The sequence below is a fragment of the Balaenoptera physalus genome (genome assembly GCF_965194825.1).
Source record: "Balaenoptera physalus genome assembly, chromosome: 7".
In the NCBI taxonomy this organism is placed as follows: domain Eukaryota; kingdom Metazoa; phylum Chordata; class Mammalia; order Artiodactyla; family Balaenopteridae; genus Balaenoptera; species Balaenoptera physalus.
Genome location: NC_138886.1, coordinates 51370446 through 51391413, shown reverse-complemented (window position 1 = coordinate 51391413; position 20968 = coordinate 51370446). Strand labels below are relative to the sequence as shown.

Sequence of the window (20968 nt, the reverse complement as noted above, 5' to 3'; positions counted from 1 at the left end):
AGACAGCAACAGCAGGAAAATGTTTAAATGAAGTCTCCCCACGAAACTTCTCAACCAACAGTGCAGGTGCCGAGCTGCTTCAACATTTTTATAAGGTCTTTCTATGAAAACAACAAATAAAACCTAACAGGCTTGCAATTTCCCACACAGAACTAAAAGGGTTTTTTGGTGTTGTTTTATCCAGGCACAAAGATTTTCACTGATCTTTTATTGAACTGTCCTTAGAAGTTTCTCTGCTGCACCCCATCTTCATTATTAGCCTGCTGTTTTGATTTAAACTTGACCTGGATACTCCTTACCTGGGTGTGAACAGAAGAAACAGCTTGCACTTCAATATTGAATACTCCCTTATGTCCTTCAGCCCATTTAATGGGAGGATTCTGCAAAGGGACTTTCTGTGTTAAAAGAAAACAAATTAGCAATTCAATTCCCTTTTCTCAGTACTAACAAGCAGAGTAAAGCAACTTGACAGCAGATGTCAGGGTTATACAAATATAAATCTCCCTGGAAAACTAATATAACTGGCCTTCGAGTTAGGAGCCCTGGGTTCAAGTTCAGTTTTACACCAAATTAATTATTTTCACTTCGACAGGTCAATGAAACTTTCTGGGCCTTCATTTTCTCATGCTGAAAGAAGGAGTTTGAATCGAGTTATCTATCTAATTTAAGCTTCCATCCAGCACTGGTAATCCTTGATTCTAGGAATTAAAATAAAGTAATATCCTAATGATTTCTCCATTAATCAGGAATGTCAGGACAAAGTGTAGAATATCTTTAGAAGACATGAAATTTTAATGCTTTTGAGTGACTACAGTTTTGTTCCCTTTTAACAAAATGTTTCCAAGTAGCACTCCTTCTAGGCTCCTGCTTTAATTACTCAAAATGACTTTTATAATATTTATATATCAATAGCCCTGTAGTCCTCAGAGACCATTTCTTGCCTTAAAATCTCAAGGGAATTGTCATCCTACAGTGTTGAGTAAGGAGGGCCTTGGCAGACCTGGCCATGTGAGTGTGGGTTTTGTGTCTCTTGCATTTTAATGGAAGGAAGCATACTGTACTTGCAAGGGTAGGATGTGTGCACGGGGTGGGGACCTTTGGAACTATCTCAGACAGAGTTACAAACTGGGGCCCAAAGCTGGATCCAGCCCACAGACAGGTGTTGTTTGGCCCAGTGTTAGAAACCGTCGAATTAGCTGCCAAACATTTGAATGTCAGAAAATTTCACATGAAAGCCTGCTTTTCTACCATATTTTGAGAATCTGAAGGTATGAAGACATTGGTCTTGCATCCCAGCATGGCACCAATGTGCAGAGCAGAGGAGTAGCTATGACCTTAGGTGGGAAGACAGTCTCCAGCGTGAACAAATTCCACCAGGACCTTGCACTCATTATTAATGAGTCCGACCTGTGGGGTCACTGGAGTTTGCAGTAATCTAAAGCAACACTGACCACTAAAAATATAATGTGAGCCATCTATGTCATTTAAAATTTTCTAGTAGCCACATTAAAAATTTTTTAATGTGATAATAATTTTAATACTATGTTTCATTAAACCCAATATAGCTAAAGATTATTGTTTCAACATGTAATCAATATAGAAAATTATGAATAAGATATTTAAAAATTTTTTTTTGCTACTAAGTCTTTGAAACCCAGTTTATGTTTTATACTTATAGCACATCTCAGTTTGGACTAGCCACATTTTAAATAGCCTCATGTGGCTAGTGGCAACTATATTGGACAGGGTAGGCCTAAAGAATATTAGGAGAAGCTGAGGGCATATTGATAAAGATAGCTTAGGGCAAGTAGGAAAAAGGAACTAATATTTACTTAAGCATCAAGTTTGTTGCTTGATATGTTTTATCTCATTCAATGTTCACAGCAACCTTGTAGGCAGGTCTGGGCTAGGTTTCATCTTTGAGACTCAGAGAGGGTAAGCAATTCACCCATGTTCACACGGCTAGGGCATGGCAGAATCTGGATTTTGGATCAAGATTTATTTGTCTCCAAAGCCAGGTTTGTTTGGCAGCATTAAGAAGATAATTGAGTGTTGAAGGAAATTAGAATGTGCAGCTTGATGCTGAAAAGGTGGTTTTGAGGGCTTCAGCAAGGGGCTGTGTGTCCAAATCATAAAAAGTAATCAGGGAGTATCTGTGAACATACTCACAAAACCACTAAGGTGGTTTTGAGAATAGTTTTGATCTAAATTCAGGCACATGCCTGTGGCCCAGGGCAAAGGAAGCTTCTCTCTCCAGGGGGAAAAAAAAAAAAAAAAGGAAATAGAAAATGGAATAGCCTGGGGAGTGGGGGTGGGTAGTCAGAGTAGGAAAGAAAGTTGACTATAAAATTTGGAACAAAATTCAAATTCCTGGGAAATTCAACTTGAAATATGCAAGGAAAACAAAAGAGATGACGGGGGACCTATAGATTAAGATCCTTAAAAGACATGTCAAGCAATAGCAATGTATGGAGCTTATTTGGATCCTGATACGCAACAAACAACTGTAAAAAAAAAAAAATGACATTAATGAGATAATTGGAAATTTGATCACTGGATATATGAAGATATTAAGGAACTATTATTAATTTTTAAGGTGTGACAATGGTATTGTGATGGTTAAAAAAGGAGCCCTTATCTTTTAAGATAAAACACTGAACTATTTATAAATGAAATGATATGATGTCTGGTATTTGCTTAAAATAAATCTTATTGATGTAAACCTACACCAACCAGACTGAGAAGCATGAGAGCTGCTGCTGGTGCAATCAGAACGGAGGGTTCACTGGGCTCCCTTTAAACTGGTGGACTGCAGCAGAATGTATGGGCAAAAAGGTGGGACAGGAAACAGGAGGAGAGAAAGAGTATTGACATTGGGCTCTTTAGAGGAATAAAAGCCCCAATATCCACCTGGAGACTGTGACAACTGACCCAGAGGAGAAACCAATGGAATCTGGCATGGGAACCTTTTGTAAGGATGGGAGGTGAGAGCAGTTGTTATCACAGGTGAGCTCTATTTGCCTTCCTTTTTAAAATACCCCATTCTGTAAACCCCTTTGTTATAGATAATACAAGGTAATGCTGCCTGGGTATGGGTTGTGTTTACCAAACATTCTGAATTGGTGATAATCTAAATGAATGAGGTCTTAAAACCAGTTATTTCCCCCATCCTATCAGAACAACGTGCTCTCAGAAAACACCCTGTGCTGACAGATGACTGCTCCCCAAAACATGCTGAGCATCCTTGGTCATGTATAAAGGAATGGGAAGTGGGTCTGGAAAGGTGGTCCAAGACCATGGCTGGACAGGAAACAGGTGATGGCCAGCCTGCTGGTTACCTCTGCAGAATGCATAGAGTAGTTGGGTGGCAGCTTTTCCAAGGCAACTGGGAGACAGTAGGAGCCAGTTTGAAGACGTTCATTTAAGAGAATTGGCAGCCACTGAAATAGATGATGTAAAGAATAAAATGGTATTTATTACAGCATATAATTCTGGCAATTTATCTAGCTCACAAAAATCAAATGCAACTAAATGATGATTAGATATTGACCAGAGCTCTTTGGGGCAGTAATTTCTGTCAAGTTCTTTAGATTTTAAATTCCCTGAGAGCTCCTGAGATGGTAATATCAATGATTCACTGCTTTCCGAGCCAAAGTAGTAGCATTTTTCTTTATAGCCAATGTGTGTGTATATCTGGAAAACACCAATGTTTATTTTACCTTTTATATATTTTAAAGAAATAACTTTTTCCCCTTGGGGAAAAAAGAGCTATTTTTATATGTGAAGCATATATATAAAATTTGGAAATAATGGACACTGTAATGCTTTTTCTACAAATGAGTATTCTTTCAATATCTCTCACCCACTACCTTTCATTCCTGAAATTGTCATTTGCTAAGTCAAGTCATCTCTGCTCTTTGCTGTAATCTGGTTTGGCACATTTTGCTACTTCTGACAGGAAAAAAGCAAGTGAATAGAATTTAGTTGTTTATCTCTGCAGGAACCTTGGATGCACCAACAACTGCAGAGTGAATCTGCAAGTTGAAAACAACTCACTGAATATCCCAGGAGACTTTCTACGGAGTTTCCTTGCTTCTGCTGACAGCTGATATGGTAGAAGGTGAACAGGAGGTGGTGATTTACTGTGAGCTTAGCAGGGAGCTTAATTTTCACTTCTTCGTAGAAGTCAGGAGACCTGTTTCAAAAGCACATTATACACAAATAACTTTTAGCAAGAATGATGGCTTCTCTGACTATAAATTGCCACAGACCCTTTGCCCCTCAGAATTCGCCTGCTTGGTGTTTTACTTTTCATTTTACATCAGTCTCCTCCTAAGCTTAAAGTCCTGAGAACAAGCTTATGTCACTGGATACACTTCACTTACATAAGGCTGCTCACAAACGAAAAGCTTTGCCAGAAAAAAAAATCCCTGCACACAATGCAAAAATGCAACAACTTAATTTGGACAGAGGATGAGGTTTGGAGTCCTGCTGTGACCTCCTTTTCTATCTCTACCCCAAGAACAGGGACTGGTGCTCAGCCGGCACTCATCAAAGGATTTGGGGGAAACAAATGAAGGATGCAGGAAGGAAAGGGAATCTGATTTTACTGAATTATGACGTCCCAGGCAGTTTACTAAGGGCTTCACATACATTACTCATTTAATCCTCATTCCAGTCCAAGAGGGTGGGTTCAGAGAAGTATTCAATACTTAAATGGGCCAAGGTTATCAGGCCGGGATCAAACCCAAGTTTGTCTGACCCTATACAGATGTCCTACCTGGAAATGTGAATAACAGTTTAGACGTTATTCTCTGACTCAATTTACCCACATAAAAATGAGTGTTTCATTTCTCCTTTGGTCAACTTAAATCTTCTTAAAGTAGGTAGTGGTGCAGGTATGGATAGAAGACAAAGAGACAGACCAAGGAGGGCTGGATTTTGTTTCTGGCCCCTCCAGTATCTCAAAGCAAGGCAAGAAATTTATTTCTTTATGGAACACCATAAGACCTCTCTATATCACACTAGAGTAGAAGGCTCCAGTAAACTCAAAACAATATTAGGTTCTTGAAGATATGTTCTTCTCCCAATCACAGTTAATGGCAAAAATTGTTGTTCTCCAACATAGAACCAGGGAACTGGCATGGATTTCCTCTGTCCCTTAGTCCCTGAATTATAAATACTGGTAGGAGGAATCACCTAGGGGATTCAGAAAAGCCAGGAGATAATAAAACAATCTTGGCATATGTTTAGAACTCTGAAATATACTTACTTGTTGTGGTATGTAACAGCCGTGTAAACTTCCTGCAGAAATTCAGGCCCATTGGATCTTCCAAAGATGACCTGTTCACCAGTATAAAAAGGGCCAAATTAACTGTGATATTTGGTTAAATCAAATCAACGATCATCAGCCCAGTAGGAGGTTCTGGTCTCATAGAGCTGCATTTTGTAAATTAAGAGTGCTGAGTTCTACAAGTGGCCCAACTGATGCAGAAGAACTGGTTATGAAGGGTAAACTGAGACCCCAGTGGCTACATCAGTGACCAAGGGCCATAGGTTTGTGAGACTAGAAAACCAGTGCTCTCTCCATCTGCCTCTTCACCTAGAGGTCTATACTACAGGGCAACGTTACAGAGTTTTGCCCTCCGTGAGAGATCCCTGGTCGAGGCTCTTTTCCCAGGCTCTTTTGCCTGGTCACTTGGGTCATCAGGACCATCATTGGCCACACGTTTATGGTATTTAGAAAAAGACACCTCTTTGGGCCTGGGTCAGCCCTAAAGGCACATGACTTCACAAGTGGACTCACCTTTGGGTAAATAAAAAAAGAGCCCTTCCTACTAGATGCACTAATGCCCATGCCAGGTCCCAGGGCTTGGTGAGTGGTGAACAGGCTGGAGTTTGGCCCCCACTCATCCCTGGCTGGGTACCTTGGCTACCACCAGGATCTGCACAGCTGTACCTGGCAGCCCTGATGGATTTGCCAGGGGCGAGAGTGGGGAGAACCAGGGGAGTCTTCCTCTAGGACTTCTTTCCCACAACCATTGCAAAAGGATGCCTTGCAATGGGAAGGTAGGTGGGACATTAAAAAGATGGTTTTTTAAAAAAAGTGGATATTTGAAGAATGGAAGCACTGGAAAAAAGTGACTTCAGTAGAAAGGTATATTAACTGAATTCTACACCTTAAATAAAATAGTAATAGCTAACCACCATCTCGTTTGTTTGCAGATGGTTAAAAAAATACCAATTCTGGCATTTTGGGTTCCTTAGGGAACACTGCATTATGTATTTACTATTTGATTTACATTTTACCTCAGGATGAAGATACACTCCTAGAAGGTGTTGAGATGGTGTATGTTTATTATTACTAGGCAGTACTTTCTATTATATTTATCTCTAGATGTGGACTGGGGCTTAGGTAGATGTGTACCGCAGTGCACATCTGGAAGTACGGCAAGCATGGCTGACACCTTGGGCCTGTCTTTCTACTTCTTATGCTGTTAGGGTGGCATGGAAAGAATTCATGATATTTTTCAGTCTTCTAAAATGATCTGCATTTCTAATTTTCACAGCTCACTGTGGAATAAGTTGGGAAAGAGACTTTTGATTTAGGCTGACCCTGCTTCCCCATCAGTATCCTGGGAGCAATACGGGACCAGCCACAAAGGCCCTTGCACATGATCAGTGGTACTGGCCTGAATCAACGCACACGCTACGCTGATCAGCCCTTGATTTTGTCTGTGTGAACCAGCAAGGGAAGTTCAGCCCACCCTGGTTCGAGGCAAATGTTTATTTCCCTCATTACCGGCATAGCATTGCTGGCATCCTCTCCACACATAAACTGGATCTTGATTGTGATGTTCCGGGCAGATGCTAGTTTGTTAGCAAAGTTCAGCCTCTGTGGGTAGACATAGAGAAGGTTTCTGGAAAACAAAAGATGAGGAACCAATCAGTAAGGTCTAGAGTTTCTTTTAACCAAGTTCTTCAGGGAATGCTAAAGCCTGCGCTCATGAGATGATTGTTCTGAAGGAGTTTTTCCTTTCAGAAGTGAATTACTTTTGGAGAGTGAGTTACTGTTGATTCTTCCTCTTCAGCTGCAGTGATCTGATAATAACCAACATTGTTCTCTGTTTTGCTACACAGACAGAGGTGCCTGCTGCAGCTGAGAAAGTCTTGGAATGTCTTGGAATGTGCAAATCTGCCTAGAGGTAACTATATGTCTGATACAAAGATAAGAAGGCAAAACGTTCAGTTCATTTTAAACAAAACTCATGGCCACAGACAATGGCCTAATTTCAGTTCTCCTCTTTCTCCTTTCTAATGTTATGTAGTAGTTCAATTTTTTTTTTTAATCTTAGTTTGGCCACTCTGCGCGGCATGCAGGATCTTAGTTCCCCGACCAGGGATCGAACCTGCGCCCCCTGCGGTGGGAGCGCAGAGTCTTAACCAGTGGACCACCAGGGAAGTCCCAGTAGTTTCCATTTTTTATTGGCATGACTTTCTGTATTGGTTTAACTTTCTTTTTTTGGCTGCCTTGGGTCTTAGTTGCGGCACGCGGGATCTTTTGTTGTGACGTGCCAGCTCTTCGTTGCGGCACACGGGCTTCTCTTGAGTTGTGGCGTGCGGATTTTCTCTCTCTAGTTGAGGTGCACGGGCTCAGTAGTTGTGTCGCGCGGGCTGTGTCCCACGTCATGTGGGATCTTAGTTCCCCGACCAGGGATCGAACCTGCGTCCCCTGCATTGGAAGGCGGATTCTTTACCACTGTACCACCAGGGAAGTCCCTAACTTTCTTTTCTTACATAAGATGACAGTTCAAACTTCCAAGCCCAATTAGCTACGTAACATAATACAAAACTATGAATAATACATCCATCCATTCAAAAACTATAGGACAAGTACCAGGCTGACTATAATTTTGTATATTTTTTCTTTCTGTTTGCAATATTACTACTATAATCCACTAAAAGGTAAGCTCCATGAAGGCAGGGATTTTTATCTGATGTTTTTGATTCACTGATGTATCTTCAGCAGCTATAACAGTGCCTGGGACATAGTAGGTGCTAAAAAAAATACTTGTTGAATAAAAGAATGAATGTATATACTTTCAATCATATTCCTGACTTAAAGAAACAATAGTGATACTAATATTTATAAGGTACTTATCCTAAGTTGGGCAATGTTTCAAATACTTCATATTTATTAGTTTGTTTAATTCTCATAATTATTCTATAGGTAGATAGTATTTTGATGGCATCATCCCCACATCACAAATGAGGGAAAAAATGACATACAGTTAGTGAATGGCAATCAAGAATTAAAGTCAGGCACTCTGGTTCCAGAGCCATGCTTTTAACCTTATCTAAGCTATATCCCCTCAGATAAGACTGCCATTAAATAAAAGAATAAGAATGGCCTTTTCAGACTATGTTATTCATGACATGTCTCAGAGGCAAGCTTGCCTTAATTCTCTGGATCTTATTAGCAGTTGAGTGTCAACAGTACACCAAAGGCTGACTCAGCTGTGTCATGTTCTCTGGGAAAATGCCTTGCCTTCCTCACCCTTGGTCCACTATTCTAACTCCTAGGTAACACATTCTCCCCAAATGGACACATTCTTGCCCCAAAGGCTTCAAGATGACAAAACAGCCTTTGTGTCAACTAGACACCAGGAGAGCAGTGACCAAGAAGGAGGGCCAGGTGACCAGATTTTCCCTCTGTGAATATAGGCTCTCATAATACTTTACAAGGATTTGCATATTAACTGATACCAGGGTTTCAGCCTCAGCACTACTGACATTTTGGACCGGACAAGTCTTTGTTGAGGGGCCGTCCTGTGCATTGTAGGATGTTCAGCAGCATCCCTGGCCTCTACCCACCAGATGTTAGTAGTATCTCCCCTCTACTCAGTTGTGACAACTAAAAATGCCTCCAGGTATTGCCAGATATCCCCAGGTGGGGCAAAGTCACCCCCATCTGAGAACCACTGAGCTATACATGCGAATTTTGCATTATGGATCTATACAAGTACACCTGGCAAATTTCCTATCTTTAATAGATGTAGTCAGTGCCACCTACTGGGTTCATACTCACATGTCAGGTTTGTTCCATTGGAAAAGGGTAAAGTCAATACTCAAGTACGAGGTAGGAGAAGAAAAATTTTAAAGTCTGATTTATGAAGTCTGGGGTAGTCAGGAACTGAAAAACCAAAAGGGAAAGACCAGGCTGACTAACTCTAACCTCTGCATCGTCATAACCAGAATGATCCTCCATCCTGTGTGTGTGCATGTGTGTATGTGTGTGTGTGTGTAGGCAAATGGTCTTTCTGGACCAGTATTCGCATAAATCCGTGAATTTACCCCATGGATCTTCCTTGCTACAACAATATCAAGAGTGACAACACTAATAACCACAACCCTGGACAAGTCCCAACGAATGGCCTAGTGGACCTGCATCTGATGGTCATGCAGATGAGAAACTGAGGCCCTGAGAGCTGAAGTAACAGTTCACTCCGTGAATGAGCCACCAGTTGGGCACAGCGTCCAGTTCAGTGCTGTTCTGACTCTACAACATGGATGTCTCAGTGCTGCTTTCCAAATCTTTCTCTGTCACACTGAGGGACCCCAACCTCAATGCAGGCAGATAGAGTTGAACCTCAGATGCTGTCAGGAGAGGCCATGGATGTAGTAACAATGGCAGAAGGCAGTTCACGGTTGGGATGCGGGGATCTGTGTGGGGTGTACTCCCCTCTCTGCATGAGAGAGGCTGCATGCAGAGAGGGGAGTATAACGGCTGCATGATCTTCCATATTATGAGGGTGCCATTAATGGACACAGTCTCCAAAAATAAGCACTAAGATTTTTTCCTTTTTTGTCAGTTACGAAGCTGGGATGAACACTTTCTCTGTCTTGCCCCTCTGCAATGCAGTATACTTCTGGGAGAATCCCTTTTAGTTCTATATAGTTCAGTTTCTTCATCTTTGAGTTAATTGAAAAGACACCAATCAACCTTCCTTTATGCTGTGCTTGAAGAAATAACGAGCAAGAGTTTGTAAAAATGCTTTGAAGTAACTAGATGAAAGGGTCTGTGTAGATCACAATGGTAGTAGCCCTGCCAGAATGGATAAGCAAGTCAGCTGTCACCACACTCCTCTCCTACATCCCAACACAGGGGCACCACCTACCTATCCCACACATCCCCCAACACTGGTCAGCAATTTTGCACACGGCTTCCAAAGGGTTTGCTGACCCCTTATATTCAAACATCATCACCACGGGCATACAGTGTTCTGCCCGTACTGAATGCACTTTCCACAGAGTACAGAGCAGGAAGGAAACATCAAGAGAATTTAGTCCAACATCCCTTTTTGCAGGCCACAAGCCGACTCCCAGAGACATTAAATGACTTTGCTTAAGAATTTTTTTAAGAGGATGCATTTCCCAAGGATCATCATAGTTCTTACTGGCAAGAATGCCAAGTGATATGTTTTGTTAAATCTGTATGATTTTTAAGAAATGAATATAAGAAAATAATAGTGTTTTCTCTTGGAAGGGAAGATCTACCGGCAGGGTCAGTGATACACAGAGCCTCAACCAGATAAGAGTAATGATCAACAAACTGATAAACAGCCTCATACGTTTTATATATGGTAAATTAAGTGTCATATTAGCTAGAGAAAAATCCTAAGAATTATATTATCTAATGATTTTTGAGAAGCTCACCCGTAACTGAAACAGGAATCCTTTGTTAAAGCAAAGTTATTTTGAAAGTTTCTCCAGTGTAAGTGGAGGTCCAGTGTAAGTGCAGATCATTTAGTATAATCTCATCTTTCCCCAAATACAGGCAAAAATGCTTCTCTTCAGTCATATGCATCACAACATAGAACAGGACATTTGGTATTCATCAACAATTTTCTTTCCAAAGCCACTTCAGATGGCTTCTCTTGATTATAAACTATTTTAGAAATTTTAAATTCTTTCCACTGACTCAGCAATAACCCCTCAACTTATTTTCAAACTGCTGGGATTGAGCAGCTCCAGGAAGTTAGAGGTTAACTTGTAGAATTTGGTCATTATTAGATCCAATTGTTGACCAAGCTCTCTCCGCTCTTTACTGTTTTGGAACTATCCTCTATTTCTTTTGCTGCAAACAGATTAACTCAAGGGACCTTGAAATCTTTCAAAGCCGCAATGCCAAAAACATCAGCTTGGCTTTTCCTCAGTTTACACTATTCTTTATCCAGTGCAAGGAAACAAAGAGAAAAGCTGCCCTACAAAACAGAAAGACAACCTACGGAATGGAAGAAAATCTTTGCAAACAATACAACTGATAAGGGAATTATCTCCAAAATATACAAACAGCTCATACAACTCAACATCACAAAAAACAAACAACCCAATCAAAAAATGGGCAGAAGATCTAAATAGACACTTCTTCAAAGAAGACATACAGATGGCCAATAGGCCTATGAAAAGATGCTCCAAGTCGCTAATCATTAGGGAAATGCAAATCAAAACTACAATGAGGTATCACCTCACCCCGGTCAGAATGGTCATCATCAAAAATTTACAAATAACAAATGCTGGAAGGGGTGTGGAGAAAAAGGAACCCTCCTATACTGTTAGTAGGAATGTAAATTGGTACAGCCACTGTAGAGAACACCATGGAAGTTCTTTAAAAATCTAAAAAGGGAGCTACCATATGATCCTGCAATCCCACTCCTGGGCAAGTATCTGGAGAAAACCATAATTCAAAAAGATAAATGCACCCCAATGTTCAATGCAGCACTACTTACAATAGCCAAGACATGGAAGCAACCTAAATGTCCATCGACAGATGAATGGATAAAAATGTGGGGTATATATATTATATACATATATATGTATGTATGGAATGGAATACTACTCAGCCATAAAAAAAGAATGAAATAATGCCATTTGAAGCAACATGGATGGACCTAGACATTATCATACTTAGTGAAGTAAGCCAGACAAAGATAAATATCATGATACCGCTTATATGTGCAATCTAAAAAAAAAAAAAAAGATACAAATGAACTTATTTCCAAAACAGAAAGAGACTCACAGACCTAGAAAACAAACTTATGGTTACTAAAGAGGAAAGGGGGATTGGGGGGAGGGATAAATTAGGAGGTTGGGATTAACATACACACACTACTATATATATAATATATATTATATATAATATATATTATGTATATATACATTTCAGATTATCTTCCCTTATAGGTATATATATTATATATATAATATATATACATATATATGTGTAGGTATAACTGAATTGCTGTACACCTGACACTAACACGATATTGTAAATCAACTATACTCCAATTTAAAAGAAGTGTGAGTATACACATTAATAAAAACATTGCTGACCAAAAAAAAAAAAAGCTGCCCTGTCATAGGTTCAGTGTTCTCCCCCAGAGGCTTCTCCAGCTCGGAGTGGAGCTCAAGGAGCAAGTAAGCTAGAGCAAAAAGCATCCTGGCCACCTGATTAAACAACTGTATGCTCTGAACACCTCTTCAGCTGAGCTTCTAACACAACTCAGCCAGCAGGAGAGGATGAAAGGAGGCCTTGAGAGGAGAGCTGAGCAGCCCCAGCCCGACAAGAGGACAGAAGGTCTCCACTGGCTGGTTGCAGGGATGAAGCCCAGGGAGAAATTCAACGAGAAGCTGAAATCGCTAGAGCAGAAGCTGCGGGAAGCTGTGTTATTCAAGGCAGGTGGGCTCTCTTTGACTAGGGTGATGGGTGCCATCATGGTGAGTAGATCGTTATTGATAATTTGAGTTAAACATGATTTTAACAGATTGGAAAATAAGCCACAAGGGTAAGATGCATCAAGTTGGGCTTATTTCTCCTGTGCAAAAGCCTGGTTAAAAAGAGTAGTGGTACAGATTAATCCTTTGGGATGCAACTACTTACGTATCTTCTGTAGCTGATAATGCCAACCTAAACCATGTTTTGAATAAAAACATATTTGTGTCACTCACTACCACACCTGCCAAGGAGTACATAGAGAACCACTCAGTCACGCCATAGAGCCAGAAGCCTAGCCTTCTATACTCTGAGAATATTACAGGGCCTTGGAAATCCCAAAGAGAGCCAAAGGATTAACTGTAGCTGTTCAGGTCAGACAATCCTTGGTGCTACTTATGTATCTCTTTGAAAGTGAGACTGAAGTGAGTCAAATGGCTTATACTCACTGCATAATGTGGAGTGAAAATTTAGAATATAAAACGTTCTGTAGGAAAGGGCTGTAAATATTCAGAAGCTGAATATGCATAAAGGATAAGGGCTAAAAGATGATCTGGGGAAATGAAAAAGGTAATGTGATTCTGAGAGGAACTGGTGTCAATTTTGGTTTTCTTTCTGTTATTTCACTATAGAACCTGTAACAAAGTAATAATACCAAATACATGTTTTTTAAAAAGAAAAAAAGGAGAAAAAAAAAGAATTGCAGGTTTTGTGGCCTGGGTTATCTTCACTGTCTTTTGAGTATCAGTAATGCCTGTAACCTAAGCTTCTTTTATACCAGGGGAGATGGGCTTGTATGGAGACCTATGATTAGTGACCCTCGCCAGGTAAGATATTGGGTGAGAATGTCCTTTAAAAAACTGCAAAATGTTCTACAAATAGAAGGTGGACAAGTCCATTTCCTCACCTGTAATAGAAAGGTTGGAGTTAAGTCTCAAATGCAATGATACTCCAAAAGTGCTTAGTAAACTGCAAAATATGACACAAATGAAGATTCTCTTCCTATCAAAATTGTAAAACAGCTGAGTGGACTTTATAATGCAACTTTAAACACTGCAGGACTGTGAGATCTTAAAACATTTTACTTAAAGAATGGATCAATTTCTCTGGGTTTCTCTCTCCATCTTTCAATTTATCTATGTCTCTCGTGTATCTCTTGGTGGCGCGCTCTCTCTCCCTCTCTCTCTCTTTCTCTCTCTCTCCCTCTCTCTCACCCACCCCCTGTCTTTAATCCGTGTGTGTGTGTGTCTCTGCCTCTCTTTCAGTGTCCCTCAGTTTCTTTCTTTCTGTCTTTCTGATACAGCCTCTACCATCTTTTTCTCTCTCCCATGGCCTCTCAGAAAGGCAAAATGCTCTTTTTGCGGGGGCACTCCTTCAGTTTCATCTAGTCACTGAAATCCATTTCCTTACAAGTTCACAAGCGTTTGATGATTTCCCACCCTGAGCCGGGCCTGGGTTACAGGCAGGGCTGTTTCTTTCTCTCAGGATGACAGGCACAGAGCCCAAGATCTATGAACGTCTCAGGATTCCAAAAAAAACGCCTGAGACCTTCAAAAATGATTAGCTCCAAAATATGAAAAGTAAAACCTCAAAATCAAAATTAATGAATTTTAAATTAAATGCTTACCAAATGCGACATTTGGTCAATTAGTCAACAGTCACTCTATTGAGTTTAATCTACAGGTGAAAAAATTTCCCCCCTACTTTGCAGATTGCTATAAAATTATACATAGGGTATATGTAATTAATAAGGAAGTGGGTGCATCTTAATATGTTTTCGTTAACATGTGGTCTGGTACTTTGGGTTTAGGGAGGTTTTAAAAGGAACTTGGCTATTGAAATGGGAGAGGGGAAGAATAAAATACCAGAGAAATTGGTTTTTCTGTTTTATTAGTTTTCTTATAGCTAGAGACGCAAATGTTGGTTTAATAGCAGGCCACTAGCAATAGGCACTGGATTGAAGTAGATGGGGTAGTAAATTAGTACCCACCTCTCCTGATACAACACTATTGAAACAGCTTTCTATATAAAAAGCTCTCCAGGTTTCTAAACAAACACTCTCAACCTAACTATTTTGGGAATTTCAAAGTAATTTCTTTTTCTTTCCTTGTGTTTTAAAACCTTCCCTCTCCAGTCTTTTTTACAAAGACAGAGCCAAAGAACTGATGAACTCTTTGCTGAAGCAGAAATGTAGCAAAACCAATTGTAAGAACGGGATGCTCTCATTCAAAAACAACAGGAAAAGGTTGGTGGCTCTTACTTCCTTTTAGCAACAGACTTCGATGTGAGCAGAATGAAATTCAAATAACAGTAATATCTTATAGTTATCTGATGTCTTTTACTCAAGCATTCCAAAGAAAATTGCAAATCTAGAGATACCATTTTGAGGTACCTTTGCAAGGTAAGAAGCTGAGGAGGTGGTTTTACTTTTCAGTCACATTTCACTGCCAGGAAAATTTATTTTAAATGTAATAGTAAAAGTAGCTAATAATATTTATTTTTTAGCATGTGCAGGCACCATTCTAATAACCGCTAGTAGTACCAATGACAGGTACTACTATTTAGCCTCATTAGGCAGATGATAAAACTGAGGCACAGAGAGGTTGCAAAACTTGCACAAGGTAACACAGCTGGCAAATGGCACAGGGCAATTCAAATGCGGGTGCCCTGAAACTCATACTAGACCCACTGCCCATAACCTTTGCTGCTTCTAAGAACAGTAAACAGTTTCTTTGGTCAACAATCAGACTCACCAGAACTTTATCATGATGTGGTCTTTTATTAAATTGTTCAAGGGCTAAAGGATATTTCGCCAAGCAAACTATAAGAGTTTTTTTTTTTAAGTTTAAAATAACAAAGTTTAAAATAACTGAGAAGATGAGAGTGAGTACTGTCCCTCAGTGTTAGAAGTTTTGGTGTTTTAAATACATCAAGTGCAAATGAAGTTAGAAATCTCAGAGTTTAATATTTGGTATATTCTGGAAATAGGAAACCTGCAAGCCTAAAGTGGCTATATATTTTAAGTGGGATCATGCTTTGTAAATGCTTCTGGATGAGCTGACTTTGCTGCTCAAAGGGCATCCAGGGAGGAGTACCATCAGCATCACCTGGGAGCCAGTTAGGATGCGTCGCAGACCTGCTGAATCAGAGCGTGCGTTCTAACAATAAACCATAATTCAAAAAGAGTCATGTACCACAATGTTCATTGCAGCTCTATTTACAATAGCCAGGACATGGAAGCAACCTAAGTGTCCATCCACAGATGAATGGATAAAGAAGATGTGGCACATATATACAATGGAATATTACTCAGCCATAAAAAGGAACGAAATTGAGTTATTTGTAGTGAGGTGGGTGGAGTTAGAGTCTGTCATACAGAGTGAAGTAAGTCAGAAAGAGAAAAACAAATACAGTATGCTAATGCATATATATGGAATCCAAGGGAAAAAAAAAAAGTCATGAAGAACCTAGTGGCAAGACTAGGGAATAAAGACACAGACCTACTAGAGAATAAACTTGAGGATATGGGGAGGGGGAAGGGTAAGCTGTGACAAAGTGAGAGAGTGGCATGGATATATATACACTACCAAACGTAAAATAGATAGCTACTGGGAAGCAACCGCATAGCACATGGAGATCAGCTCTGTGCTTTGTGACAACCTAGAGGGGTGGGATAGGGAGGGTGGGAGGGAGGGAGATGCAAGAGGGAAGAGATATGGGGATATATGTATATGTATAGCTGATTCACTTTGTTATAAAGCAGAAACTAGTACACCATTGTAAAGCAATTATACTCCGATAAAGATGTTAAAAAAATAAAACTGAGGAAGCTAATTGAAAAAAGAAAAAACAAAAAAAACAAAAAACAATACCCCAGGTGATTCAAATGCACATTCCAGTTTGAAAAGCACTGATCCAAGGGAACTGGTCTGTTTTTTAATCTGACAGATGTATGAATCCTGTAGTTCAGGGGGTTTTTTGTTTTGTTTTGTTTTTGTTTTTTGTTTTTGGCTGCTAGGAAGCTCAAAGTCAAATTTGCAGCTGACTTTTTATGAAAGTGTAGAGGACCTTAACCTTACCCAGATTTATACCGATTTCCTTCTCCTTATTTTCCTTTCACCCAGAAATTTTATTCCTTGTTATACAATCTCCATAAGCTGCCTCACATACTTTTTTTAGAATGGGAATGTTTATAAATAAATGCATAAAAATAAAATATTTGCTACCTCCTGTCTTGTCATTCCATGGTCTCATGCCATTATTTGTGTTTATTTCTATTTCTAACACTTTAGGTTAGATCAAATCACAAACTCACAAAGGAATCAGTGAAAAACGGAAATGGGAAGAAAACCCCTAACGTGTAGGGTGAAGAGAACGTTCCATCTTCAGAACTCAGAGCAAGAAAAACGGAATGTGAGACTTGTTCTAGGACACCAGTCAGACTCCACACAAGGCTGCCTGCCCTGCGAAGTGGCACAAGAATGGAAGGAGGCACCAGGGATGCTGTCACAAGCAGCAGCTTGCCCCTTAGTAACCTCTGTGCTCTGTGGGCTAGGCTGCAATGTTTTGTGTAAATGCTGGTACTGTATCCTGAACATTGTGGACCTCTACCCTCTGCCCCCACAAAAAGCAAACACGGTTAAGAAGCCAGAGACAAAATGTTACCCTATTGTTTAGAAACACTACAATGACCCAATATGCTCTCTCCATAGTCTTGTTATGTTAAAATAATGCACTCAAAAACAGAAATCAAATGAGAGAGAGAAAATCAAAAAAAAACAACAGCAAACTCTAATACTTGTTATTACACCATTTTCAAGACTTTTGCAGGGAAAATGGTCTATGCTTTCTCAACTGATGAACTACAATTTGAACATCAAATATGGTGTCTTTACATAGGTATTTTAAGTACTAAGAATCTGTCTTCGAACATGAACTAACTAAATGCTCACAGCTCCTATATTTGCAGAGTACCTTTTCTGTTACATCAATCCCTATCCTTTCTTTTTATGAGATAGATAAAAAGTTCCACTTAAGTGAGAGCTTGAAAAGCCAGCATTCCTATGAAATAAAGCAGGACCTCAAGCTGGGGCAAAGAAAATGTTACCTTTTAGAAACAAGTGAAAGCACCCTAGCTCTCCTTAAAACCCACTTACTTGTTTAGGAAAAGTCCAGCTAGTTTTCAATAGCAAAAGACCCAAAGGGAAAGTTGGGATGTTTATGATCCTAGGCTTTATCTAGATCAGATTCCCATGGAAAAGAATCACAAATACATAAGCATTTGAAACATGCTGGGGAAAACTGACTGCTTCAAGAAAAAAATAAATCTCTAACCTTGCTTGAAACGTTTTTATAAAGATACTTTGTTGAACTGGCTGAAATTTTACCAGTTAAGATATTCATGTTACCATATATTCTTTTGAAACTCTGCTTAGCAGATTGAACATATTAAGTGGTTTATATATCATTCACTCCCACCTTAGTATGAATTAGTTTACCCAGTTTTTTCCTTCTTACAAAGAGGTTAGATTTAGGGGCTGTAGGTGTGAGTGGTGAAAGGAAATAAAAAGGATGACCTGGTAATTGTTAACCATGAGACACTGCTTTGAGGAAGATTCCCCAGTTGCCTAGGGTGTCAGGGAGAGTGACAAAGTAAGGGGAAGTTGGAAAAGTACCCAAATCCAGATTTTTTTATTCCACAATTTTTTTTCTATAACTTTCTTAAACTTGACACTGACAACACAGTCAAAATATTCACTGGGTAACTGCAGCTCTTTCAACTCCCACCTACCACCATGGAACCCATGATGTGGTTTTAAGGTCTAAGTTATTTGGATATTCTTTGTGATTCTCACTTAGGGAGGGCTCAGATATTTGTTAAATAGGTCAAGCTCTCAGTTGGTTTATTAGCCTATTTTCAGTGGGTTTTTATGGATGACTAGAAAATATTTAATAAGAATGTATTTTATTTTACATGAACAGAGATTGGAACTACTACAGCAATATACATTTCAGACATCCTATAAAACTCACCCTTCCACAGCTACATTTTTGCATTTCACTCAGAGGATTTATATAGGTTTTATATATGTATATAGATTAACAGATGCTTGGGAGGTGAGTCTACGGTAGGGTGTAAGGGGGGAGTGGGGTGGGTAAGGTGCTACATGCTGGGCAATGGGATAAAAGACCCCATTCCTTAATATGTACAGCTTAGGGTTTTTTCCTACTACTATGAATCTAAGAAAACTTGGGAAATCTCCTCTAACCTAGGTGAAAAAAACGTTCCCCCACATGGTAGGCTTGTTTCTTTGGAGTGTGGGTTAGTGAGGGCTGGGCTGGGGGCGGGGGCAGGGGCGGACTCTTCTCACCTTAGAGGATCTGTCAAGAAGCTGTGAATTTTCTATTAGGGAGAGGTGTATTGTCCTAAAAATATACCAGGCTGATGGGAACACTCTCCACAAGGAGCCTGGTCCTCTGCATCAGCAGAAGTAATCCACCCTCCCTCACGCACCTTCCCACCTCCCCACACTCCTTCGAATTCACACAGCTGGAGTGCCCCAACTTTTGGTAGCTTGGTTAAGAACTATGGTAGCAGCTTCTAAGGCTCCCAATGATGCCTGCCTCCTGATGTTCTCACCCTCTGTAATTCCCTCCCCTCAAGGGTGGGCTGCACCTAGTGACTCATTTCTACCCAATAGGATACAGCAAGATTAGGTTACATAAAGACCCTGGCTGCTATCGTGCTTTCTCTCTCTCTCTCTCGCTCTTTCTCGCTTATTCTGAAGACCCCAGTTGCCATGCTGTGAGCTGCCCTACAGGGAAACCAATATAGCAAGGAATTCGAGGGGATCTCTTGCCAACAGCTAGAGGGGACCTAAGGCCCTTAGTTTAACAACCAAAGAGGAACTGAACACTGTCAACAACTTCAGGAGTGAGCTTGGAAGTGAATTCTCCCCTCCTTGACCCATGGGGTGATCCCAGCCTTGGCTGACATCTTGACTGTGGCCTTTGGAGAGGCCTGAGTCAGAGGCACTCAGCTAAGCCACACCTGGATAACCCACATAACCTGTGAGATAACAACTGTTGTTTCATGCTGCAAAGTTTTGGTTATGCAGCAATAGGTAACTGATACGAGTATATACATTTTAAAAAAGTATATGTTAGGTATTCGCTGATATTTAAACATGTGATTCCTTTAAAAATGCTTTACCTTGTAACATTTCTGCCTCTTAACTGTATCTCAGGGTTATTATTCCTGCTCTAAGGAATATAATATCATGACTACCTAGAGGAAAACACTCAACATCAAAATAGCCTCTATGGAGTCCATCCAATCACCAACTAAGTATAAAAACTTGAGAATTTAAAAATATATGAATAACTAAATTTTCTTTGGTTCTAGTTTTGATTCTATTCACTGAATTAATGTTTCTTAAAGAGGCTGTGACAGGTCAGATAAAAGAGGAGAAGAATGCTAAAAAGTACCGACCGCAAATACTTTCCTCCTCCCTTAAAACATCAAATTTTTAATGAAAGTTTCCCCCAAACAAAACAACATTTTCAATATATTTGGCTTTGCCAAACATATGTTTGGTAAATATTCAAACATTTCAACAACATTTGGTTTTGTGAAAGACCTAAAATTCAAGTTTAAAGACACCATTTTGATGCCAAATCTGGGCAACGTTTTTCAAAAGGTCACCAGGCAGAATTGTCACGTGGAGGACTAACACGAACCAACCTGCATGTTCTTTTGAGAGACAGAGGGAGCACATTTTTTCCAGGCTTTGCAAATAGTTTCCTAAAACAAATCTGCCAACTGACAAAAACTCATACACATACCAGAAAATTTCCAAGTTTTGCTGTTGCTGAAGCTGACTTTTTTCTTTGGGTTTGAGGCAGAACCTTTACTAGTCCCCTACCCATTAAAACAAAAAACAAAAAACAGCCAATGAATAAATCAATAATACTGATTAAAATGCTTGCTTTAACATTCCTGATGATTTTTATATTGGCAGATGTCTTGTTTCAGGTTGGGGAAGAAAATATTGGAATTGGAGGAAACAGCAGGCCTACTAAGAAATAAATTGTTCAGTTGTCCCCAACAACTTCTAGAAGCATATGCCTGCTTTGGGTACTTGGTGAGAGAGAAGGCTTGTCTGGGTTCTGGAGGCAGGAGAACTTGCAAAGATC

General features: G+C 39.9%; 1 protein-coding gene across 2 annotated transcripts in view; it reads right to left on the bottom strand.

The window, feature by feature from the left end:
- Positions 1 to 20968, bottom strand: part of DOCK8 (dedicator of cytokinesis 8) — a 236688-nt gene that overhangs the window by 94504 nt on the left and 121216 nt on the right. For both annotated transcript variants that reach the window (XM_082470796.1, XM_082470797.1), the window contains 5 exons: positions 6803 to 6920; positions 5273 to 5343; positions 4057 to 4195; positions 3339 to 3440; positions 300 to 395 (listed from right to left, as the gene is read on the bottom strand). In XM_082470796.1, coding sequence (XP_082326922.1) covers positions 300 to 395; positions 3339 to 3440; positions 4057 to 4195; positions 5273 to 5343; positions 6803 to 6920 — 526 coding nt within the window. The remainder of the gene's footprint in view (positions 1 to 299; positions 396 to 3338; positions 3441 to 4056; positions 4196 to 5272; positions 5344 to 6802; positions 6921 to 20968) is intronic.